At 45.6% G+C, this 26,018-nt stretch overlaps 1 protein-coding gene across 1 annotated transcript; it reads right to left on the reverse strand.

Annotated features, from left to right (window-relative positions):
- Nucleotides 1-3,659: 3,659 nt before the first annotated feature.
- Nucleotides 3,660-25,996, reverse strand: EIF4H (eukaryotic translation initiation factor 4H). Its single transcript, NM_001131977.1, is given in 6 exon segments — nucleotides 3,660-5,187; nucleotides 5,479-5,616; nucleotides 10,489-10,585; nucleotides 10,670-10,734; nucleotides 12,593-12,780; nucleotides 25,922-25,996. Coding segments are annotated over 6 exon segments (687 nt in total). The 5' UTR covers nucleotides 25,981-25,996; the 3' UTR covers nucleotides 3,660-5,047.
- Nucleotides 25,997-26,018: the final 22 nt, after the last annotated feature.

Raw genomic sequence — 26,018 nt, forward strand, 5'->3', positions numbered from 1 at the left:
AGTACTGGGATTACAGGCGTGAGCCACCACACCCAGGCCTGTTATATTGTATATATTTTATCACCGGTTTTTAAAAAAAATCTTACGCTAGGCGCAGGCTGGTCTTAAACTCCTGACCTCAAGCCATCTCCCCACCTTGGCCTCCCCAAGTGCTGGGATTACAGGCGTGACCACGGTACCCAGCCTCATACGTTCCTTAAAGCTGATTAAAGCTATCATTTTTTTTTTGAGACGGAATCTCACTCAGGCTGGGGTGCAGTGGCGGAATCTCAGCTCACCACAACCTCCGTGTCCTGGGTTCAAGTGATTCTCCTGCCTCAGCCTCCCTAGTAGCTGGAACTGTGAGCCACCATGCCTGGCTAATTTTTGTGTTTTTAGCAGAGATGGGGTTTTGTCGTGTTGGCCAGGCTAGTCTCAAACTGCTGACCTCAAGTGATGCATCTGCCTCAACCTCCCAAAGTGCTGGGATTATAGGCATGAGTCACCTCGCCAAGCCTCTGGTGAGCATTTTCTTAACTTCAGAGTATAATGCATGAGAAAGACTTCTACCAATTCGAAGGAATCTAGGTGCAATTTAAATAAATTTCTGGGCTACCTGAAACGCTCCTCTGACACCCCCACCATCCCAATCTTGTGTAGAAGGACAAGCTCAGGCGCTTACCTCGTCTCCCACGGTGAAGGAAAGAACAGGATATAGGTTATCTGCAGTGTCCAAACCGAGTACCGAAGAACCTGCCGCAGTGAAATAGTGTGCTTTGATTTGTATATTTAGTATTTTACAGAGTTACAGGGTGTTTACAGATGGGTAACAGTAGGTTATAATTTTAAGTATGTAGTATTCATTATTTTTCTTTCATGACCAAAACATGCAAAGGGAAGACTTTTTTTTTTTTTTTTTTTGACTGAGTCTTGCTCTGTCTCCCAGGCAGGAGTGCAGTGGCGCGATCTCGGCTCACTGCAAGCTCCCCCTCTAGGGTTCACGCGATTCTCCTGCCTCAGCCTCCGGAGTAGCTGGGACTACAGGCACCCGCCACTACGCCCAGCTAATTTTTTTGTATTTTTAGTAGAGACGGGGTTTCACCATGTTGGCCAGGATGGTCTTGATCTCCTGACCTCGTGATCGGCCCACCTCGGCCTCCCAAAGTGCTGAGATTACAGGCGTGAGCCACTGCACCCAGTCCAGGAAAACTCTTAAGACTGGAAGTGTTCATGAGTCTGTCAACCTCACAAATGAGAAAGTGACTTGAAACATCTCAACATTGGCCTGGCGTGGTAGCTCATTCTTGTAATCCTAGCACTTTTGGAGGCCAAGGTGGGAAGATCTCCTGAGCTTAGGAGTTTGAGAACAGTCTGGGCAACACGGTGAAACCTCTACAAAAATTGAAATAGGCCAGGCGCAGTGGCTCACGCCTGTAATCCCAGCACTTTGGGAGGCTGAGGTGGGTGGATCACCTGAGGTCGGGAGTTCGAGACCAGCCTGCCCAACATGGTGAAACCCCATCTCTACTAAAAGCACAAAAATTAGCCAGGCGTGGTGGCATGTGCATAATCCCTGCTACTAGGGAGGCTGAGGTGGGAGGATCACTTGAACCCAAGAGGCGGAGGTTGCAGTGAGCTGAGATTACGCCACTGCACTCCACCCTGGGTGGCAGGGCATGGCTCTGTCTCAAAGAAAAATAAATACAAAATAAAATAAAATCTTAACCATCCAGCCGGGCACAGTGGCTCATGCCTGTAATCTCAGCACTTTGGGAGGCAGAGGCAGGCAGATTACCTGAGGTCAGGAGTTCGAGATCAGCCTGGGCAACACGGTGAAACCCTGTCTCTATTAAAAATGCAAAATTAGCCAGGCGTGGTGGCCCATGCCTATAATCACAGCTACTCAGGAGGCTGAGGCAGGAGAATCGCTTGAACCTGGGAGGTGGAGGATGCGGTAAGCCGAGATCGTGCCATTGCATTCCAGCCTGGACAACCAGAGTAAATCTCCATCTCACCAAAACAAAAAAACAAACAAAAAAACATCCACATGTGGCCAGGGTCTGACTTCAGAGAAGCCCAGTGAGCCTGGCTCCAGTGACCTGCTCCCTAGGAAGTCTTCCTTCAGGTTTTAGGCCGTTTCACCACCCTACAGGCGAGGTCAACCCATGTTCTAGGTTAATCAGCTCTTCTTGTTCTAGACTTAAATCTCTATTAAGTAATGTCCTTCACTGAGAAAACCAGGCTATTCCCTAGAAATCACCAACTGAAAATAGATGTCACCAAGCCAGGCATGGTGACTTGTGCCTATAATCCCAGCAATTTGGGAGACTGAGGTGGGTGGATCGCTTAAGGTCAGGAGTTTGAGACCAGCCTCGTCAACATGGTGAAACCCCATCTCTACTATACAAAAATTAGCTGGGCATGGTGGTGGGTACCTGTAGTCCCTGATACTTGGGAGGCTGACAGGAGGATCATTTGAATACATGAGGCGGAGGCTGCGGTGAGCCGAGATCGCGCCACTGCACTCCTGTCTGGGTGACAGAGGGAGACCCTGTCTCTGAAACACCAGTCCTCTCTACCACCTACTCTTGGGTAGGAGTAGTTGAAGCAGAAGAGTTACTCTGGGCACCCACCTGAACAGCCCCTGCCCACCTTACTAAAATTTAGTCGTGATTCGGGTCCTCCATCACCAGACAATGCTCCTACCTCAAGGTAGGCGAGGTCTGCCTTGGCCAGGCCCTTCCAAAGCCAGCCAGGATTTTGCCAAACACACATTCATGCCCCGCACCTTGCCCACTCAGCTCTTTGTCTGCCTAAGTCAATTTTAACACTACCCAACAGCAACCTACAGTAGCACCTCCCCAGAGTCAGGATCTGCTCGTCAGGAAGCAGCAGCCCTCCCAGCCATGAGGGGCACCTAGAATTTCGTTTACAAGCAGTTGTTAAAAGCAGCCACATGTTGTGTAAATGCTTGATTTCTTCCATCTTGGGAAAAAAATTATGTTCCTTTACCTAACCAAAAACAGCCAGACTTTCAAGGTTTCTGCCTGGTTGGGAAAAGGACATTTTTAGCAAGTGAGGGGAAAAAATTGGCATCCTATTTCTAATCATCACCAGCTTTTAAAATAACTTCACTCATCCCAGAATTAAAATGACAGGAAGACTCTTCCATTTCAATGGTGCTTCCCAAATTTAAAATTGTTACATTCCATGAGCAGCTAAAGAGAACTCAAAAATAAAGGCAAGCATTAAATATTACGTAAGCTTTTCTTTTATTTAAAAGATCATTCACAAAATACCATATCCATAGATTTACTTTCTGTCATATAGCTGAATGTGTTAAGTGTTTGGAATTCCATTCTTACATTTAAAAGTCAACTGGATTGCCCAGAAGTTTAGATGCATTTGTTTTGTTCTTTATCTTATCCACATTGAAGATGTAAGTAGGTCATCTGAAGCATCGGGTTTCATTACAACCACATAATGCATGTCTTTCTGAAGTTAAGTATTGGTGTTACACAAATGGTTCTTATCTCAGAAGCAGAGAAGCTGACAGGTGGAAGGAAGGAGAGAGAGTTCTGTGGATTGCTGAGGCCTTGTAACAAGACACAGTAGGAAAAGCCCAGGATGACGGCTGGTGACCAAATACTAAGCACATTCCGCTGGGCGCCCCAGGCCACCCTGGCCCTGCCATCACCTGGCGAGGGCCTCTTTCCCAGGCTCCTGCTGCCGGCCGCCCCCAAACTGCTCCCCACAGGACAGACTGGGACTTGGGTACTGAAGGATTTTTCATCTGTTCCCACGCAGGCGTTCAAGCTCAAAAGCCTAACCCCTAGCACTCCCACGTAAGTGCTGAACCCTGCACATGGGAACAATCCAGTGTGTCCCCAAGATGTGGCCGCAGACCTAGACAGCTGCAGTCCTGTACCGCTATCTGAAGGTTCCTGACAGCTCTGCATAGTACAATTTAATTTATCAAAGGAAATGAGTAAAGTGCCAGATTCTAGACCCATTTTGGCTCTGAAATGAAGGGGAGGTGGGAAGCACAGTATCTCATTATGTTGCCTATACTAGGAACAGATCCACACAACACACAGGCAACAGGGATGGGGGGAAACGCCGCATCAGCGCCGCAATCAGCCCAGCGCAGCGCCAGCACCACCCCCTCCACCCCCAAAGCGCCTTGGCCCAGCAGAAAAGAAACCAGCTGGCCGTTCACTGTACCTGGCCAGAGAGGGGAGCCTCCACCACGCACGGTGAGAGGAGTGAACTAGCTGGGACACCGCCTCGAAAGAGCGGTAACACACACATGTGAAGGCATGCGAGCATTCACTGCATCTTCTCCGTGGACTCCCTACCGCTCTTCCACAGCCCCCACTTTCAGCCTCACTGTTTCTCATATGAGCCTATCTGCTTGGACAGTCCACTGGGGAGGGGGTCACGGAGCCAGGACTCCCTCTAAATAGGAATGGAAAGGACCCTGCAGATATTTTTATCCTAGTTGTGAAAACAAGGTGCCTCCGATTCTCTATATCCATCACAGCTGAATACCAACAAGGTCCCTGCCGTTCCCTCTGTCAGTGACTCTGGTTTTTGTTGGAAGCCCCAGCAATACAGAACTCAACATGCAGGTCAGAAGAGAAGCACTGAGGAAATGAAAGGAAACGCCTGGAGTTGGGCCAATGTCTAAAGTAAAAAGAGAAAGCAAAGGAAAAATGACGCAGCACCGCAGCCCAAATGCCCCCCCACGGCGGCCACCTCCGCTCCTCCGAGGAACCCCATGTGCTGCTGGGAAAACAAGGAGCAGGAGGAAAAGGACAGAAGGAAAATGGGGAAGCAGCGGAAGAAAGAAAAAAACGCACAAACGGGCACTAGATAGATACAGCAAAGCCCAGAATGTACTAAAAACCACTTGTTAACAGCTGACATGCACTCACAAGCTGTGTTTCCGCTGTGAGGAGGCCAATGGCAGGCGCGGGAGTGGCGGCTACAGGACGGCTGCCCGGGGACTCACCAGGCTGTGGTCCTGCTCTAACTCCCCACGCCCCATTCCCTCCCAACCGCAGGCTCATTCTTGCTCCTTTTGAACGACTTCCTCTCTAGGCCTGGCACCCCCGAAGATAGCAGAGTTGGGATTGGCTACTTGATTGAGGGGCGTCGCGACTGTTCGAGGTTTAAGCTGGAGTCGTGGTCTCTGTGCTCTTTCCTCTGGGGGAGAAAAAGCAGAGTTTGTCAGTGTGTGGATCCCATTCCACATCCAGCAAAACGACCATGCTGATGTTGCTGTCAGCAAACCAGCCCACTTTCTAAAATTCACCTGGCCTGCTACCCCATCAGCAGATGCTCTAATGACCAAGGTGAACTTGCTATTCTGGAGAACGTGGGGATCTATGCCGACAACTTTGTGTGCCGTAGGAACGCCAAGTCCCCATGGGGTGTGAACCGGCCATGATCATCCCATCAGGACAAGATGCCCTCCACTGACACATGAGCCCGTACCTTCTGTGGGTTCTCTGAAATCCATGTTGGATCCGCGGAGGGGAGGGCCATCTCTGAAGCGGCTGCCCATGGCGGGGCCTGTTCGCCGGTCACCTGGGCGACTACCTCCCCTGCCCCCCAAGAAATCATCCCTGAAGCCTGAGAAAGAAACAGGACACTGAATTACTTTTCAAACTATCGTCTCCAAGCTGCTTATAGAACAACGTTCTGGGAATTGTTTGAATTTAATTTTAAATTCTTTAGTTTGTCCAGTATCTGAAGTCTCTCCAAAATAAAGTGTGTTAAAAGTGGGTCCAAATGCCAATGTGTGGAGTAATGACAGCGCTAACAGACTTCCCAAAGAAAAAGGAATCAAGATCTTAGGAGAGCAAACAAACAAGCTGTTTACATGCTCAGCTTGCATGAAAAGTAGAAAAATATTAATACCATGAAACTGTATTTTAATACAGCTTAAGCAAAATAAGAAAGCCTCAAAGCAGGTTGAACTCTATTTCCTAATAGAAATCTATACAGCTATTTTAAAAGATAAACCTGAAATTTAGAAGTATTTACAATACAACTCAGAATACAAAAATCACAAGAAAAAACTATATGAAGACAAAATAAAAATACTAAGTCCCAATTTTCCTGTTTTGGCTGCATTTTAGGTGTGGGCCATTCTACAAGCAAAGCACCTGTGTGGTAAACAAAGCACTTATCCGAAACTGGCCATGCCCTACAGAGGGGCATGAGCAGAGAGCACAGCGCCTCACCCCCACCGGCGCCTCCTATGGGGGCAAAGCATTCTTTCCCCGTTCATTTGTGTGCCTAAGTGGGCTCTTGGCAGAAGTAAACTGCATCTCATTTAGAAATGCTGAATTCCCACTGGTGTGCAGGAGGAAAGAGTATTTTCTCAATGGTCTTAAGGGGCCTTCAGGCTTGTACTTAAGTGAAAGCTAAACTTTAACTGTATAACCTACTGATGTTAAAATTTGGTAAAAAGAGTGGTTCGCGCCTGTAATCCCAGCACTTTGGGAGGCCGAGGTGGGAGGATCACTTGAGTATAGGAGTTGAGGACCAGACTAGGCAACACAGTGAGACTCAGTCTCTACAAAAAACACAAAAATTAGCTGGGCATGGTGGTGCACACCTGGGGTTCCAGCTACTCATGAGGCTGAGGCAGGATAATTGCTCGAACCCGGAAGGTGGAGGGTGCAGTGAGCAGAGATCATGTCATTACACTCCAGCCTGAGTGATAAGGTGAGACTCTGTCTCAAGGAAAAAAAAAAAAAAAAAAAAACTGGCGAAAAGAAGATAAACCATAATTAAACAAATGAGCTTGCTGCTGTTGGTTGCGCACTCAGGGGTTGCCGCTGCTACTCTCTGTGAGAGTGGCGCCAAGGCTCCAGGCTTTCAGGGAGCTCGTCTTTGAGAAGAACCCTCAGAGCCTGCGGTATGCACTATACAGTCACCCTCAGTATCCACAGATCCCATATTTGCAACTCCACCCAGTCGCTAAAATTCATGTGTAATCCCAAGCTGGATACCAGCAGCACTTCTGCAGTCAGTCAGTCCTGGACCTGCACAGATGCGACAATCCCAGCTGAGGCAGAAAAAGACAATACTCTGCCTGTTTCAGTTCTTAACTGTCAAGTCTTTTCACGATGAGTGTCGGGTGTTTTGCCCTTTGGGCTTTTTCTGGTAACATCGCTGTCTAAAGTGGCCCCAGGTGCAGTGTGAAGTGCTGTCTGCTGTTCCTAAGTACAGGCTGGCTGTCAGGTGTCTTACAGACAAAACCGGTGTGGGATGACCTTTCTAACGGGCTGAAATGATGGCACCACAGACTACTTACTACAGCTGGCCCTGAGCTCAATGTTAACACTATTAAATGAATCAACACTAACATTAAATGAGGCGTCTTTACAATCAAGGTCACATAGGCCGGGTGTGGTGGCTCACACCTGTAATCCCAGCACTCTGGGAGGCAGAGGTGGGCAGATCACCTGAGGTTGGGAGTTTGAGACCAGCCTGACCAACGTGGAGAGACGTCTCTACCAAAAATAGAAAAATTAGTCGGGTATGGTGGTGTGCGCCTGTAATCTCAGCTACTTGGGAGGCTGACGCAGGAGAATCGCTTGAACCCAGGAGGCGGAGGTTGCACTGAACCGAAATCACGCCACTGCACTCCAGCCTGGGCAACAGAGTGAACCTCCGTCTCAAAAAAAAAAAAGTCGTATAAAGCAATGTTAGCTATGATCAGCTGACGAAAATGTTGTGATCCGAGGCACACAGGAGCAGCACCGCACGGGCTCATTCAGTGTTCTAGCAACTCCACAGAACCACCTCCAATGACGAGTGCATCACCCATGGTGGGGGCCAATTCCTCCTCTTTAAAGGGGGCAAGGGTTTTGGAAACCAATCAAGGGATCTCACACCCAGTTCAGAGACTGAGTTAAATAATCAGTTTTAACAAACCAAGTAATGAAAACAAGTCTAAACAGATTTAGACCAATAGGAGCATTGCTTTAGGGGAAATACACTGGGAGGCATATAGTCGAGTATAAGGTCCTTTACAAAGTCTCTTACCCACCACATTACACAGTTCAGTGAACAAGCCTAGTTAGTATTCAAACATTTAACTTCACGTTTCCCCCAAACTAAACTGTGAAGTGTACCTTTCTTTCCACTTGAGTACAAAGTAAATTTACACCTTTTACTATGAGATTAAATGATTTCGACCACCAATGTCTAGCATGAAACAAATAGCTCACACCACACTGGTGAAGCAGATGAACAACGATCTCTCATCAAATGTGTTGGTGGGGGCCAGGCGCGGTGGCTCACGCCTGTAATCCCAGCACTTTGGGAGGCCAAGGCGGGTGGATCACGAGGTCAGGAGATCGAGACCATCCTGGCTAACATGATGAAACCCCATCTCTGCTAAAAATACAAAAAATTAGCCAGGCGTGGTGGTGGGCGCCTGTAGTCCCAGCTACTTGGGAGGCTGAGGCAGGAGAATGGCATGAACCCGGGAGGCAGAGCTTGCAGTGAGCCGAGATCAGGCCACTGCACTCCAGCCTGGGCAACAGAGCGAGACTCCGTCTCAAAACAAAACAGAACAAAACAAAACAAAAAAATCTGTTGCTGGGTTTCTAGGAAGCAAACTATTCATGAGAATCTTCAGAGTTTTCTTTACAAAGCTTAGTTTAACACTGGCTATTTCTGATGATGAAATGTTTTTGCTTTCTTGGTACTTTTCTGTTGCTCTATTTTGTTTTTTACATGAGCAGGTATGATTAAAAAAAATAGCACCATCCTATTAAAAAGTAAAAAAGATCTACTCTCGCAAATAACGTATAAAGTATCAAATGAGCCATTACTCCATCGAGTGAGCCCACATCGGGTTTGAGATGTCACCAAAACACTGCAGTTCCCACCGGAACTGGTGGCGGCCAGGCCATGGCCGTGTTCACTGTGTCTCTGCTTGAGCACCAGTGGCCAAGCTAAGCCAAGGGTAGAAAGACGTTAGTACGTGGGCAACTTCTATAACACCTGCGAATACCAAACTGGCAGGGGAAAGGCCGTTCCCTGAGCTGCTGGTTGGCTCTGAGAAGACAGCTGCTGCACGTTTCAATCAGAGACTAGCTTATACATAAAATTACAGATTGACTCCACCATACTGCACTTTTATGAATAAGCTCATTTCTGACTGGCTACAGGACTTTTAAGAACTATATCATTCAACAGATAGTCGTCACTTGTTCAGCCAAAGCTGAGTTTTTAAAAATCTCAGACTCACAAGATAGCGTGCACCAGTCCCTCCCATACTTACCCACTACTTTACACCAGTTTTGTTTTGATGGGGGAGGGTGCTGACGTTCTATACAGAACAGCATGACAGCACATCCCAAGTTTGTGGGAAAGAAAACAAATTTGTTTTTCTTTTCCTACCTTTCTGTGTTACAACTGAAGTTTTTATCATGTGCATATACAAAAAAATTATACTTTTGTAATTTAAAAACAGAAAGTAAAGATGAAAAAAATGCTGAAAATCACCCTGCAGAGCAGAGGGCTGGCGTGTGGACTGATGCTTTGTGCTATACCACCAGCTGGTCTGCCTGGGTTGGCTAAGAAAGAGAACGGCGAAGTGGACCATGTCCACCATCAAGGGACTGGACCTCCCCACAATCCTCCAAGAAAAAAAAGGGCCATCAGGACTACCTTTCACCATGTAAGAGGCCAAACCTCTATCCTATGTTTTCCAGAAGGAACAGTACTTCTCTTGGTGCCATACACAAAACCACAGAGGAGATTCCCTGGGCTAGAGTCTGAGAAAGACTGCTGAGCGAGCTCAAGGACCCAGGCCTGTGCACATCCAAGGAACTGCAGGCTAACAAAGGTGACCACACAAGGTGCGTGGGGCTCACCCGCCCACAGTGTGGAACCTTCAAGTCCTGCCCCCACAGGCTCTAACAGAGGCTTACTTGCATGTCTGGGCACCTTGCAGGAGAGTTATATTTGTTAAAGGAACTAAATAAGTAGTCCGGCCAGGCGGGCTACTCATAAGAAACAGACAACAGCAGCAAGGCCCCTAGGAAAAATTAAGTGGTGATACTTTAAATACTGATACCAGAATTGAAGTCATCCCGGGAATCCCATCCACCTCTAGATTCTCAAGAGCTACCCATTCCTGAGGATACACAAAAAAGATAAAGTTGAGGTCGTGTCATTACCTTGCTGCGCAAACATGGAAAAATTCATTTGGAAGACATACAACTCATGTGATGGAAGGTTCAATGAAATCATTTTAAGAGTTTTTGATTCCAACAGAAAAAAAAAACAAAAAACAAAAAACACCAGGCTTGCAGAAGCATCAGCCATTCTTTCTAGGATTTTATGCAAACTTTTAAGAGCTCATGAGAACCTATCACACCTATGAGATAATCGAGTTCTACCAGGAACGCTCACGAGTTGGAATTGGTAGGCATACTGCAAATCTTTATGACGTTCAGCTTTAGAAGAACCAATCACCTCTGTCATCTGGTCCACCTTTTCTGAATCCAAAGCCACCTTTATCTTGTTTTCTGCCTTCTGCAATGTCCACACGAAGTGACCGATCGCCCAACAGCTAATGATAAAGGGAAAATAGTGTAAGTATTGGCAAAGAAAACAATCTCAACTGCTATGACAGAGAAAACCTGAGGATACTTACTGCACCATCGTATGTCAAGGCTTCCTTAAGGGAATCCACTTCATCGAATTCTACATAGCAGAATCCTGGAAAAGAAAAGAAGACCCCGATTTCCTCAAGTAATTCTGGGTTAAAGATGTGGGAAGATCCTATTCATACTATTTCTCCAAGTCACAACTACCATTCTGTTGTCTAGATGATGGCAGACTAGGAGAGCCTTTCAGTAGGTAGAACCCTGACTGGCATTCCTCCCTCTCAATTCTATCTTATCAGTCAGAAAATGCTAACTGAACATGCACTGAAATAGCAGCTGCGTTTCTAGAAAGCTTTCTTCTCGCATGTTTTAACCATAATATTCAAACCTTTCTCAGGCCATCTGCAGAGCTCTTCTGACTTCTGAATGACTATTTAATCTAAGTGAGGATTAGATTTCATAGATTTCAAACTTGGTACCTAAAAAGCTCTGAAGAAAGAGGCTTAAAGTGCCAATTTAACTTACTACTCAGGTAACTGATATAAAATTTGCTTCACAAAGCTGAAAATATATCCTCGGCAATCAGGGCATTCTTCTCTGAATGTTAATTAAAAGACAGGTGGCCTGGGTCCAACTACGTGTTACTGACAACCTGTGTCCCTGATGCCAGGGGTCTGACATTGCCCCTTCCTTGCTGTCCAGAGTCTAAATCTAGTTCATTACTCCCCAGATGCTTGCACTGCACCCTGCATCCCCTCTCCCCCAGCATCCTTACCCTGTGTAATAACTTAATAATCACACTTCATCTTTGAAGCCCATTAGACCGCAAGTGCTCTAAAGGCCTGAGTCCAAACTTTCCGTTTACCAACTGTGTGTTAAGAACATACTGCTTTGGCTGGAGGGATGTCCCCCCAGCTTTCCTCCCTAAGTGGATTCAATGTTCAGAATAATGGAGAAAACTACCCCCAACTTCACAGAGGCAACAGATGCCCAATCTCATCTTCTAGAGCTGCTCAAGTGAAGATGGTCCTCTATGAGCCAAACTCCAAAGCCTGCGGCAACTGACCCAGCCCAAAGGCTAGGCTCACCCACACACTCCAACCCAAAGTTTAATTCCTAATGCTTCCTGGAGCTTACTTTCTCACAAGTGTAACTGATACATTTGTTTTCACTGTTTGATTACACACTACATGTGGCTTCAGATTCTGAAGTCAAAAAGAGTAAGAATGCCACCGACACACAAAACCACCCAGGTCAGCAAGGCCTTCTCGACTGCTGGCACAGCTCCCCGCCACAAGTTATCCCATACTTGTCACAGATGTGCTTTTGGGTGGCTTATGCGGGCCAAACATCCTGGGACCTAGCATTGTGCACTTACGCAGCAGGCACACTTCCTTCAGGAAGCCCTGCAGGGCAGGAGAATGCTGCTCGGATCCCTTCTTCTTCCTGCTCTTTGCTCCCGCACCCTACAGACACACGACCTATAGACACCACATGTGAAATCTCAGCCAGCCCTCCCAAGCACACTCTCCAAATTTACAAATGCACGCTGACAAGCACTGGCTGCTTCTCTTCTGGGTTTTATGATAACTGGATGACAGGATAACTACCAAGGAAAATCTACGAGTCATTCCAGGAGGAATGTGCCTAAGAGTCCTCAGCTCTATTCCTCTCTCTCCTGGGGAACTCCTTTACTGGCAGACAGGACTGCTGTAGAGGTCAGGCTCACAAACCTGGGCATATGCCATGTATTTCTATGAACTACACTGTGTACTAAATATTTTCCCCTAAGTGAACTGAAGACCTATGAGTTGAAGAGTTATGCTTCTTTCAGCCACTTAGACCAGGCAAATGTTTAAAACACTTTCCTGATTAGAGCCTCTGGTTCACAAATCTATTTTTATTTAGAACTCCTTCCCATCCTCCACAACCCTTTACAGTAATATACAATAAGAATCCCCCAAACTCACCTTTAAATTTATCTGTGTCTTTGTCTCTGACTAGCCGTACACTCCTTATGCTGAGATCCTTAAAGATAGCATCTATGTCGCCCTGAACCGTATTAAAAGGTAGATTTCCTACATATGCTGTGTAGGGGGGCTCTGTGGGCAACTCCTTCTGGCTACGGGAACCATGGCCACCAGCACTGCCGCGGGACCTAGGAGGGGAGACAAACAGGATTCAAGTGTGCCCAGAGTGGAATAAGCAAAACAAGTAAAGCGGTCTTCCGCTGAGCTACGCCGCCAGCGCCCCAGGGTGAGGCACTCTGCTCGAATGTACCACAAGACTGTTACAGAGAATGGCTGGAGAAAGAAAAAAAAAGGAAAAGAAAATTTTTTTGATACAGACTGTCACTCTGTCGCCCAGGCTGGAGTGCAGTGGCACAATCTCGGCTCACTGGAACCTCTGCTTCCCGGGTTCAAGAGATTCTCCTGTCTCAGCCTCCTAAGGATGCTGAGATTACAGGCATGTGCCACCACACCTGGCTAATTTGTGTATTTTTAGTAGAAACAGGGTTTCACCATGTTGGCCAGGCTGGTCTCCAACTCCTGACCTCAGGTGATCTGCCTGCCTCAGCCTCCCAAAGTGCTGGGATTACGGGTGTGAGCCACCATGCCCAGCCCAAACATAACATACCTTCCTAAGACAACTGTTTCTCTCCTATTCACTCAGAATCTGTATCTGCAGTATTTACATCCTAAAACCTAAGCAAGTACCCTCCTCCTTCACACACCGTCGTGCTAAGAAATACAGAAATGGGCGGTCTAGAAGTAATGTTGTATTCAGAGGAAGGATTACTGAAGTTGCTTACATTTAACACATTCATACATAATAGAATTATTTCTCCTATCGCTTGAACCTGGGAAGCGGAGGCTGCGTGAGCCAAGATTGCGCCACTGCACTTCAGCTCACACGACAGACTGAGACTCCGTCTCAAAATAAATAAATAAATAAATAATTTCTCCTTATTGCCTGATTACGGGCATAAGAATGTCCTAATAAAAATTTTAGATGTCACACAGCAAGTACTGACGTACCTAACACTCTCATGCAATACTTCACAGGGTCCTCAAATACATGGCGTGCATTACCAATCCATTTCAACCTCGATGTCATCTCCTCAGCTGTATCAAGCGTTGTTTACTCTGCATAGGCATTGGTTTAAATCTAGCCTCTGTCACTTACTAGCATATGACCTTGAGAAGTTATTCAACTTCTCTAAGCTTTATTTTATTGCATAGGTATTGGTTTAAATCTAGCCTCTGTCACTTACTAGCATATGACCTTGAGAAGTTATTCAACTTCTCTAAGCTTTATTTTATTTGTAAAATTGAGTTAATCCTAATACAGCACTTTGGGAGGCCGAGGTGGGTGGATCACTTGAGGTCAGGAGTTCAAGATCAGCCTGACCAACATGGTAAAACCCCGTCTCTACTAAAAATACAAAATTAGCTGGGAGTGGTGGCGCATGCCTGTAATCCCAGCTACTTGGCAGGCTGAGGCGGGAGAATCACTTGAACCCGGGAGGTGGAGGTTGTAGTGAGCCGAGATCACGCCATTGCACTCCAGCCTGGGCGACAGAGCGAGAGTCCATCTCAAAAAAAAAAAAAAAAAAAAAGAAATCAGAATATAGTATAAATAGATTATGATATTAAAACGATATTGCCATAAGAATGCCCCAGGAGAGACTTGAAGTCGTTAGAAGTGAAGTGCCAAGACGGCCAACATTTGTTTTCAAGCAGGTCAGCATAAAGGGTATGTGTGCAGGTATACAGCAAGGATTCAGCAAACAAGGCAGAATAGTCACTTCTGCATCCACTAGTGTCATCCAACTGTGCCATTATTTCAACCTTATTGTAGATTTGAAAATTTTCAAAATAAAACGTTTGGAAAACTCAGGAGGAAAAAAAATTAAGGGGGTGATGTTTTTTTGAAACAGACATTTAACCCATTTCCTGTTTGCTCCAAGAATACCGTGCTGGCAGCCAGCTGCAGTTTTTTTTTCTAAATGGGAAATGCGTTCAAATAAATGAGATCCTTCACAACAACCAAAGACCTGCTCAAAGTCACCCTCTTTGCAGGGGAAATATTAATATCCATCTTAGAAAGCAACCTGGTCTTTCATCTACATACTGCTAGAAACACAACGGAAATTCCACTTCTTCCTGAAGATAAATTCCAGGTGTCTCGCAGACAAATATTATTCATTAAAGCATTTTTCTAAAGTAGAAGGGTCAACCAAGCCATGATGATTCTTTGATGGTTAAAAAAAAAAAAAAAACTTTAAGTTTCGTAATTCAGCATTCTGGTACTTTCCAATAGGAAGTTCCACGTTCTGTTCTAAGACCACCAAAAAATAGGTTTACAAGCGAATTGCATCCTACCTGCCCACTTCTCCCATCTTTCCGGGCCTAGTAAATGTGACTTATTTTGCATTTCAATAACCTTTGCCAATAGTACTCTATCGCTGGTATCGACAAAACCAGAAATCCTGAAATATTTTCAATAAGATATTATTTAGGACTGGATAATAAATATATGAGTTACAGTATAATGCCGGGCCCAGTGGCTCATGCCTATAATCCCAACAGTTTGGGAGGCTGAGGCGGGAGGATCACTTAAAGCCAGGAGTTCAAGACCAGCCTGGGCAACACAGTAAGACCCCATCTCTATAAAAAATACAAAAAATTAGCCGGGAGTGATGGTCCACACTTGTAGTCCCAAGCTACCTGGGAGGCTGAGGTGGGAGGATCACCTGAGCCCAGGAGGTTGTTGCTGCAGTGAACTGTGATGGCACTACTGCACTCCAGCCTGGGTGACAGAAGGAGACTGTCTCCAACTGAAGGAAAAAAAAAGGCTGGGCGCGGAGGCTCATACCTGTAATCCCAGCACTTTGGGAGGTCAAGGTGGTTGGATCACTTGAGGCCAGAAGTTCAAGACCAGCCTGGCCAACATGGTAAAACTCCGTCTCTACTAAAATACAAAAACTAGCCGGGTGTGGTAGCACACACTTGTAATCCCAGCTACTTCAGAGGCTGAGGTGGAGCTTGCAGTGAGCTGAGACTGTGTCACTGCGCTCCAGCCTGGGCTACAGAGCGAGACTCCGTTTCAAAAAAACAAACAAACAAAAAACAACACAAAAAACAAACAAAATAAAAAACAACAAAAAACCCAAACAAACAAAAAACAAGATACAGTATAAACACGTGGAAAACCATAAAAATGGAGGGCGAATGTTAAACACACTTTAAATTCATTACTCAACATTAAACATCTAGTGATGCGTAATGATGTTAAAAGACTGTCTTGTATGTAAGCAGCTCACAGTTGTGTGGGGCGTATAAAACACGTGTATATATGCAGGTATGTTTGTGTGTATGAATGTGTAACATATACATAAAAACTAAAAAGGAGGGTGAAGATGAAGAGAGATGATAAACTCTCAGATAAACTCTCGGGTGTTTGATGTAGTTGCTAAGTAAGGAAAATGGAGGTGCAAAGGCTTGCTAATTGTGCTCGAACTTGCAGAGTAGAGGAACTGTGGAACAGAGATCAGGCCAGACTTGACCCCTGATTGAGCACAGGAAGCCCAGGTGAATGCCAGTAAGATGACGGGGCACTGCTAAAAATGCACTAGGATAGGAAGGTGGCTCTGGCTTTGGAGAAGATAGAAAAATCTAGTTTGGGGCAAACCATTTTTGGAAAGTTGGCACGTTACCAAATGGCAGCACCTAACAGCTAACTGGTGATATAATTTTGGAGCAAAGATACACCAAAGCCCACCAAACTGTTCAACTCACTCGTGCCTCACGAAACCACCAGTGGCTTAATACTCTAGACTTTTCAGTAATTACCAAAGTAGTCCTAAATATTCCCATACCCTACCTGATGTAGTCCCTTCTACGGGTCTTAAGCACTTTTTACCTTTTCATCCCATTCAATGAAATCACTAGGGGGCAGCAGGGCTGGGCCATGGAGGTAGACCTCACTCAAGCTAGCACTGGTGAAGTGTCCACTGTGTGACAGTCACTTGAGACACAAACTCCAGAGTACACATCACATAGGATGACACAGATCTGTTACCCACCGATTCATTTACAAAATCAAATGTCAGAAAACTGAGCTAAAACGTCTGCCACCTTTCACTAGATTCAAGTTTGGGGGACTACTACCTAAATAAATAAGCTGTGTTTCGTGAAATTCAGTACATTCCTATACAGATCAATAACAACATAAGGGAGAACAGGTTCACTTGACACCTTAGCTAGCTTGATGTAGGACCTCTGCCAAATTACCTCTGTACCTATGTTTTCTTGTCTGTTATTTTATATTTCAATCTTGATTTTATAAGTTTAAAACTGACCATAAAAACATTTTGTAAGTACCAAGTGCTATATAAAAGTTTAACAATAATTCTGCCATGCTCCTGGGTAGACCCAACAGGCTTGAGGCTACACCGGGCTGGCAGGAGTGTGTGTATAACAGGAACAGATCAGCAGAGCGTGCCAATTCAGGACACCTGAAGTCAAGGTCTGTGCTGCGAACTCCCTGCCACTACTGAGCAGTGTCCTTTCTACTGCCCATTAGGGACAGTCTATTGATTATCGGCTCCAAGTGTGACTAAAATCCTTGACAGGCAAATCACTTTTCCTTACTCAAATCAACCACATATCTGCATGTCTATGAAAGGTGGAGACAGCACAAACCTAAGACTCGGGTTTCTGCCCTCAAGGAGCTGATAATTTGGAAAGGAGAAATCACATCACAAGCAAAGGACTGCAGAAAATCCAGAAGATAGCAATGAGAACAGTCTCACCAGGGTGGAGCAGTTGGGAGCCAGGATCTGCGGCACAGCAGAGAGCAATGGAAGTGGGACTCCACTTCCAGCTGGCAGATGGGGCCAATACTGAACCCTTAGGGTGAGCCAGAAAAGATCTGTAGGTGTCAAAGGAGACTGAGAGAGGGTAACTATAAAAAGAAGCCAATGTAAAGAGTAGATGTTATGAGAGTAGGGATGTATCCAGTAAGTAGATGCAACAGAAAGTTGAGTGCTCAAGGCTGGGCACGGGCATGTGGCTCCGGCCTGTTGTCCCAGCACTTTGGGAGGCTGTGATTGCACAACTGCACTCCAGCCTGGGTGACAGGGCAAGACCACGCCTCCAAATTATGAGACACATCTCATTTAATCCTCCCAACAGAGGAGTTTCTAGCTCTCATTTGGGGAAAGTAAGGCTCAGAAAGGTAAAGTAGTGTAAACCAAAGAAAATGACTGGCCGGACGCCATGGCTCACACCTGCAATTCCGGCACTTCGGATTGCAGTTCAGCTCAGGAGTTTGAGACCAGCGTGGGGAACATGGCAAAACCCCATATCTACAAATAGGTAACATTTGGGTTTTTGACAATCATCAAAAATGGTTAAGCTTTCAAAGGTCAAGCCTTTGATAAATACCATTTATACTACCTATTATATACCATAATAGTATAGAGAAGAGTGGTCACTTAAACAGTAGGTAATGGGTATACAGGACAGGTCACTATATTATGTTTTGGTTCATGTTTTAAATTTTCTACGTTTTTCTGTAATGTTTTGCATATTCAAACAATCCAACTATACAAAGTCATCTTTGGAAAAACTGAACACTGGGTACTGGAAAAACTGTTGGTTAAAGAAAAAAAAAAAAAAGCCCTTATCTGTTAGAAACATACTCAAGTATGAAAAGTATGTAAGAGGCCGGGTGTGGTGGCTCACGCCTATAATCCCAGCACTTTGGGAGGCTGAGGCGGGTGAATCACGAGGTCAGGAGTTCAAGACCAACCTGGCCAATATGGTGAAACACCATCTCTACTAACAGTACAAAAATCAGCTGGGCACGGTGGCAGGTGCCTGTCATCCCAGCCACTCGGGAGGCTGAGGGGTGGTGGCAGAGGCTGCAGTGAGCTGAGATCGCGCCACTGCGCTCTAGCCTGGGAGGCAGAGTGAGACTCCGTCTCAAAAAAAAAGGCTGGGCTCGGTGGCTCGCACCTGTAATCCCAGCACTTTGGGAGGCCGAGGCAGGCAGATCACCTGAGGTCGAGAGTTCGAGACCAGCCTGACCAACATGTAGAAACCCTTCTGCTCTATCTCTGCTAAGAATACAAAATTTGCCAGGCGTGGTGGCACATGCCTGTAATGCCCAGCTACAGGCTGAGGCAGGAGAATCGCTTGAACCCAGGAGGCGGAGGTTGTGGTGAGTCGGAGATATGCGCCACTGCATTCCAGCCTGGGCAACAAGAGCAAAACTCTGTCTCAGAAAACAAAACAAAACAAAAAACAAAAAAAAAAAACCAAAGAATATATAAGATACATCTACTATGGTAGCCATAAAAATTGAAACAATAATTGCTCTAAAGTACGTAATATATTTACCAACACAAAGATGAGGATTAAAATTTAAAAAAATAAAAACGATTTTAGAATGATAGGTGGCTAGGATTAGCCTTAAATTATCCTAGCCCACACCTCCACCCAAAAGTAGGGAAGATAACAGAAATAGCCAAAATGTTTATGAGGTTAAAACTGGGAAAGGAATGGAGTTGTTTAGTGGGTATAGAGTTTCTGTTTGGATTATGAAAAGGTTCTGGAACTAGATAGTGGCAATGGTTACACAACACTATGAAGGTACTCCATGCCACTAAATTGTACACTTAAAAATGGTTGAGGCTGGGCGTGGTGGCTCATGCTTGCAATCCCAGCACTTAAGGAGGTCAAGGCGGGAGTATCCCTTGAGGCTAGTTCAAGACCAGCTTAGGCAACAAAGAGAGACCCTGTCTCTATTAAAAAACAATTATTTAGCTCAAGCAGCAGTTCTTTACATTTGTGCAGTCTCTGAAGAAGGCCAAGATGTAATCCTTTGGTCTTATTCTGGCCTGGAGGGCCACACCTTTCCTCCACTCAGTAGTCCCAGAGACTTAAGAGCTGCTGTATCACTGCTGCTGAGGCTTCTTTCGAAGGTCCTCACTGAAGCTGCTCAGCCCTTCCTCCTAAGATGAAGTTTCACAGCCTGGCCATCCCCACTATCACCTTCTTCTTCATAGGCTCCAGTGTGCTGATGCCTTAAAATATGGTTCCCAGAATGGTTCACAATATTCCACATTTATAAAGCAAAGACCTATACTGATCTCACAACAGGTCTTTGTGTTAATACAAACGAAGGCTGGGGCACCAAACTGCATTACTCATGCTTTCCCACCATGCACTTGAAGTATTTAAAATAGGAAGAAAAATCACAGCTTCAATTAGGAATATCCTTGGTAAAGCAGTAAAAATGAATCGTGACCCACTTTTTAATACCCTATGTTATGAAACACGCAAAGCACTTCTGCTGCATACACAAGCATGATGGCTTCTGCAGGAAAAGCACTTGAGCTACAAGCTGAACTAGCTGTTCTTTCTATAGAACAAACTATGGTTATTCAGACATGGGTATTAGTTTTTTAAAAATGAAGTTAAGTCTGTTCCTTGAAGTAAAAGAACAGTATTTGGGTTTTTTGTTTTGAGACAGGGTCTTGCTCTGTTGCCCAGACTTGAGTGCTGTGGTGCAATCACTGCTCACTGCAGCCTCACTCCAGGACTCAAGTGATCCTCTAGCCTCAGCCTCCCAAGTAGGTGGGACTATAGGCATATACCACCATACCAGCTAATTTTATTTTTGAAAAGACCAGGCCTGGACATATTGTCCAGACTGGGCTAGAGTGATCCTCCTGCTATGGCCTCCCAAAGTGTTGGGATTACAGACATGAGCCACAGCGCCTGGCCAAAATAACAGTATGTGTTGCCAATGGTAAATTTAAGCTTTCAAGCAAAAAAGAGTTTCAGAAAACCTGTATCCATCAACATAAGCCTGACAGCCTTTCAATACTCAAGAGACTTTTCTAACATCTATGGTGAATGTGACTTTGATACTGTATAACAAAATGTACCAACATTTGGAAGATCTGCATGGCTCTGACTGGCTCAGTGAACAGGTCTTTTCCAAATCACCAACACCTTACAAATGTATGCACTGGTAAAGGATCCAGTCAGAGTACAAGATAAAGTGACTTTTTTTTTTTTTGATACACAGTCTCACCCTGTCGCCCAGGCTGGAGTGCAGTGGCGCAATCTGGGCTCACTGCAAACTCCACCTCCCAGGTTCAAGCGATTCTATGGCTTCAGCCTCCCAAGTAGCTGGGACTACAGCGGCCCACCACCATGCCCAGCTAGTTTTTGTGTTTTGAGTAGAGATGGGGCTTTGCCATGTTAGCCAGGCTGGTCTCAGACTCCTGACCTCAGGTAATCCACCCGCCTTGGCCTCCCAAAGTCCTGGGGTTACAGGAGTGAGCCACCGCGCCCGGCCAAATGATGAATTTTAATGTAAAAGTATGAAGAGTTTATTGATAAGGTTTTAGGTTTCACATTGCAACTAACCTTCATAGAAACTACTGCTTATTGAGTTTTGGTATAGAATCAAATATGAATATCCAGAATTATTTGATTGCTCCTCCCATTTCCAACTATTATCTGTGTAAGGATTGAGCTGCTCCATAAAAGTCAACCAAATCAACACATTCCAAGAGTGGAGACAGATGCAGGTATGAGAAACCAGTTGTGTTCTATTAAGCCAGACATTTAGAAGGCTCCAAAAATGTGAGTACACATGAAAGACAGGGCAAGAGTGTGCACAACAAAGGGAGGTGACGGCCCCCCTACCCCTGAACTGGAAGGCCATGCTTAACCAGAGGCTCGTCAACCGTGGAGCAGCCACATACTTGAGCACCTTCAGAAGGTCCTGATCAAGACGGAAAATCACATAAATCATGACGTGGGGAAACTTCGAAGAACATTCGACTTACACAAAAGAAGTCTTAGACGTACATACAGCTGCCATTAGGTTCTATGAAAATCAAGCAATCACACTCATTTCATGCCGGGGTGTGCAGGTCTACTCAGCTGCACACATGATGCAAAAGCAACCAGGCGGCAAATACTCTCCTGAACCTTCCAGGGGAAGCTGGAAGCCAGAGCGTGATCCTGGACAGACATTCAGAGTCTGCTTTGTATGTTCTAAGCTTCCAGGGAGACTCCTTAAAATTGTGAAGTCTTTCCAGAACACTAAGCTTAATTTCTTTTTCTCTTTTGGAGACAGTCTCACTCTGTCGCCCAGGCTGGAGGAGTGCAGTGGCATGATCTCAGCTCAATGCAACCTCCGCCTCCCTGGTTCAAGCAATTCTCCTGCCTCAGCCTCCCAAGTAGCTAGGATTACAGGTATGTGCTGCCACACTCGTTACTTTTTGTATTTTTAGTAGACATGGGGTTTTGCCACGTTGGCCAGGGTGGTCTGAAACTTCTGGCCACAAGTGATCCGCCTGCTTCGGCCTTCCAAAGTGCTGGGATAACAGGCATGAACCACTGCACCCAGCCACTAAGCTTAATTTCTAATAGAAATATAAATTGAAGGCTGGGTACTGTGGCTCACACAATGAGCCTTGGGAGGCTGAGGCAGGAGAATCCCTTGAGCCCAGGGGTTTGAGACTAGCCTGGGCAACATAGGGACACTCTGTCTCTACAAAAAATACAAAAATTAGCTGGGCGTGATGGCGCACCCTGTAGTCCCAGCTACTTGGGAGGCTGAGGTGGGAGGATGGCTTGAGCCTGGGAAGTCGAGGCTGCATTGAGCTATGATCCTACCACTGCACTCCAGCCTGGGTGACAGAAGGAGAGCCTATTTCATAAATAAATAAATAAATAAATAAATGTTTCTAACTCATATGTGGCGAAAATGAGGCTCAGAGAGGTGAAGGAACTTACTTCAGATCACACAACTAACACATGGCTGAACTGATGAAATTCTGGTTTGCCTCATTCCAAAGCCAGGGCTTTTGCATGAACCGTCATGCAGAGACCTCTTAGCAAATCCAAATATTTCTGGTAACACTTTTCATAGAGGATAATGGTTTGGAATTAAGCAACGGAACACTTGGAGTGAAGAAGGATAACAAACCCAAACGACTTGACATTTGACAGGTAAACAGCATTTTAAAATAAGCTTTTCAATAGCTTTACAGGCCCTAGCATCAGTGAAAACTAGCTGTAGTTTTTATACACTGCCTTCCTTCCTATTACATACAAATCTTAAAATATGCTCAGAGACAGGAAGTAGAATGGTGGTTGCCAGGGACCTGGGGGAAGGAGGGCAACAGGGAATTACTATTCAAAGGGGACAGGGTTTTAGTTTTACAAGCTGAAGAGTTAAGCAGCTGGATAGTGGTGATGGTTGTACATTACGAATACACTCAATACCCCTGAAATGTATACTGAAAAATGGGTAAAGTGGCACATTTTATGTTATGTGTATTTTACCACCATAAAAAATTTGGATAAAAATATGCTCAGAAATTTAGATAAAGATGCTAAGTTTAAAGATTCAAAGGTTAGAATTCTAAACTCCTAGGCTGGGTGTGGTAGCTCATGCCTGTAATCCCAACACTTTGGGAGGCTGAGGCAGGAGGATCACTTGAGTCCAAGAGTTCAAGACCAGCCTGGGCAACATAGTGAAACCCATCTCTATTTAAAAAAGAATTCTAAACTCCCTAACTGAATCCTGATAAAGAATAAATTTGGAGTTTTGCCAGTTTTTAGATGGCACCATTTCAGCCACCTCAATTCTTGCCACCTCCAATTTCCACCCCAATTCTCAGGACCGGTGGTTTTCCGCTAAGCACTCATAGCTTTGTTGCAATCAGAAATATAAAATCAGTATTACTCTGCACTTTACTGCCAATGGCAAATGAGAAACTGGAACCTCAAAAAGATAATTTAGCAAACTGCAAAACAAAGTCCATTCAAGATCTGGTACAATCAACTCTTGATCATTTGGAATTTTGTTTTGATTTGCTTGCTGAACAATGCAGTCCCTGGTTCTCTCCCTGGCTGCTGGGGACATGCCCTTATAGGCTCGGGGGAAAAAAGCAGTGGTTCAATACTGTTTCCTGACAACTGCACTGGTTATTAAACACAACTACGAAATAAACTTAGGAAGATGTATAATTACCAAACTATGTTTTATGATTATAACTGTTCATTTTAGGCCTACCATTTCTTTCACCTGTGACCCAAGTAATTTAGAGGTGAGATGTACTAGCCTGTCTGAGGCATTTTAGACAAGAGAGACGGTGCCTACACAAGTACCAAACAATGCAGTGTTAAAACTGCTTTCCATAGGTGGCAATCTTCTATGATGCTTAAGCATTGTAAAGCAGTGACATTTGTTCATGTGGACATAATTAAAATAATTGAGGCCGGGCGCGGCGGCTAATGCCTGTAATCCCAGCACTTTGGGAGGCTGAGGCAGGAGAATCGCTTGAACCCGGGAGGTGGAGGTTGCAGTGAGCCGAGATCGCACCATTGCACTCCAGCTTGGGCAACAAGAGCGAAACTCCATCTCAAAAACAAAAAAACAAAAAAACAAAAAAACACATGTATAAATGAATACGTAAATTCACCAACAAGTTTTTAAAACTTCTTCTGAAAGTAGCAATACTTTATGTACTTTCACATGAATATGAAGCCAAATAGAAAATTCCAAGTAAGTCAGACATAGAAGATGCTTAACACTAAAGAGACTTTCTATTAGGAAGTTTAAGTGATGCACAGTGCTACCTAGGAAACTCTCCTATCAGTTTTCGGAGTACACCTGGGGCAAATGGCTAATATTTTCAATTGCTGCGGATATTTGAAATTAATAGCATCTTAATAGAATTTTATTTTGATTGTTCCAGGCACCCCCAAATGTCAAAATTTGACACCAGAAGAGCTGGCAAATGTGTCTGAAGGAATTTTTTTAAAATCCCCACACTCAGTTTAATAAGGCCACCTTATTGTAGTCCCAATGCAACTAAAACTTAAATTGACCACGCTGTTTAAGAAGAATTTTTCTGGGCACTTCTGTGAACGTTTTTTGGAACTAGGGGGAAAAAAAAAAAACCCTAGTTATTAAATTTCTAAATGACTTGAGAACAAATTTGATGTCTAGAAACCTACCCCAAAGGCGATAATTTCATGTCATCCAACATTTATTTCTTTTTTTATTAGCAAATAAAATGTTCTTTGGAATGACAATAGCTCCACCTACCCCAACACACTTCCACGTTACAGTATCATGAATATTAGCTACACTCCTGCACCAAAACAAGCTTTTGTCTGAGCCGTTCCCAAGCCAAGGTATTAAAAGTGATCATTCTTTACCAAACAAAGATACTTTTGGACTGCAACCCAGGATACTGAACACCTCAGTGTGTACTATTGTGGTGTTATCCTGGGAAAGTAATCCTTTCTGCAAGAAAACACAAAGCCCAAGTGTGTCCTTGACAAATAGCAAGATGTTCATAGACTATATTCTAATGAGGAAACTTGTATTTAAAAAATAAAATTAAAAAAAGTGCAGATTCCTGGAATTAAACACCATGAGCTCTCTATTCAAAGATGTTTCTTTTAAGCAAGGTGTTTCAATTATACATAGTTGTCTGCATTTGACAACAATCAGGATGACGCTAAATGCGGTTCCTTCTCCAGGTCAGAGCGAGAAACCAGGGAAAAATAAAATTGTGCCAAAGAGCACGTAGCACCTGTCAAGGCACTGTGACCCAAGAACGATTAATACAAAGAAGCTACGATGGATTTGTCTCCTTGGTCTCCCCCCGCCCTCAAGGAGTCATACCATCCCCGGGTCAGAGCCGCCAAATCCCTGCCTCACACGTAAGGGGAAGGGAATCGCCCCTCTTGGCTTCCGACCTTCCCCGGTCGGCCGGCCTCATGGCGAAGGGGCCAGGGGCCTGTAAAGCGGGCTGACAACAGAGGGCCGCGAAAGAGACCGGGACCGGAGCGGGGCAGGCCGTGTGGCCCGCACCCCAGCGCCGCAGCTCAGCCCCGCGCTGGTCCTACCGTAGGGGGGATGGGGCTGGAAGCGGGCGCTCGTCTCCGGGCACTCGGCGCCGCCGCGGCCGAGGCAGGCCAAAAACCAACACGTTGTCGTTGGCGGGAAGCAGTGGAAGGGATCCGCCCCGCGAGCAAGACCCCGGGAGCCCAGCCGCCGCCGCCCCGTCTCCGAGCGCGCCATTTCCAGGCCCCGGCCCTCCAGGCGCCGCTCCTAGGCCTCCGCGGGCCCCCGGGCGGGCCCCCGCCTCCCGCCGCCCCAGCTGAGCGCAGGACGGTCGCCACCCTGACGGCCCTGACTCCGCCGGTCCCGCAGCCCCCGCCGGGGCCCGCGCACGCCCGCCTCACCCTCTGCCGCCGCCGAAGCTGCTGTAGGCCCGATCGTCGTAGGTATCGAAGTCCGCCATTTGCCGTCTCCGCTCCGAGAGGAACCAGGGTGAGCAAG

Source organism: Pongo abelii, chromosome 6 (genome assembly GCF_028885655.2).
Source record: "Pongo abelii isolate AG06213 chromosome 6, NHGRI_mPonAbe1-v2.0_pri, whole genome shotgun sequence".
Classification (NCBI taxonomy): Eukaryota; Metazoa; Chordata; class Mammalia; order Primates; family Hominidae; genus Pongo; species Pongo abelii.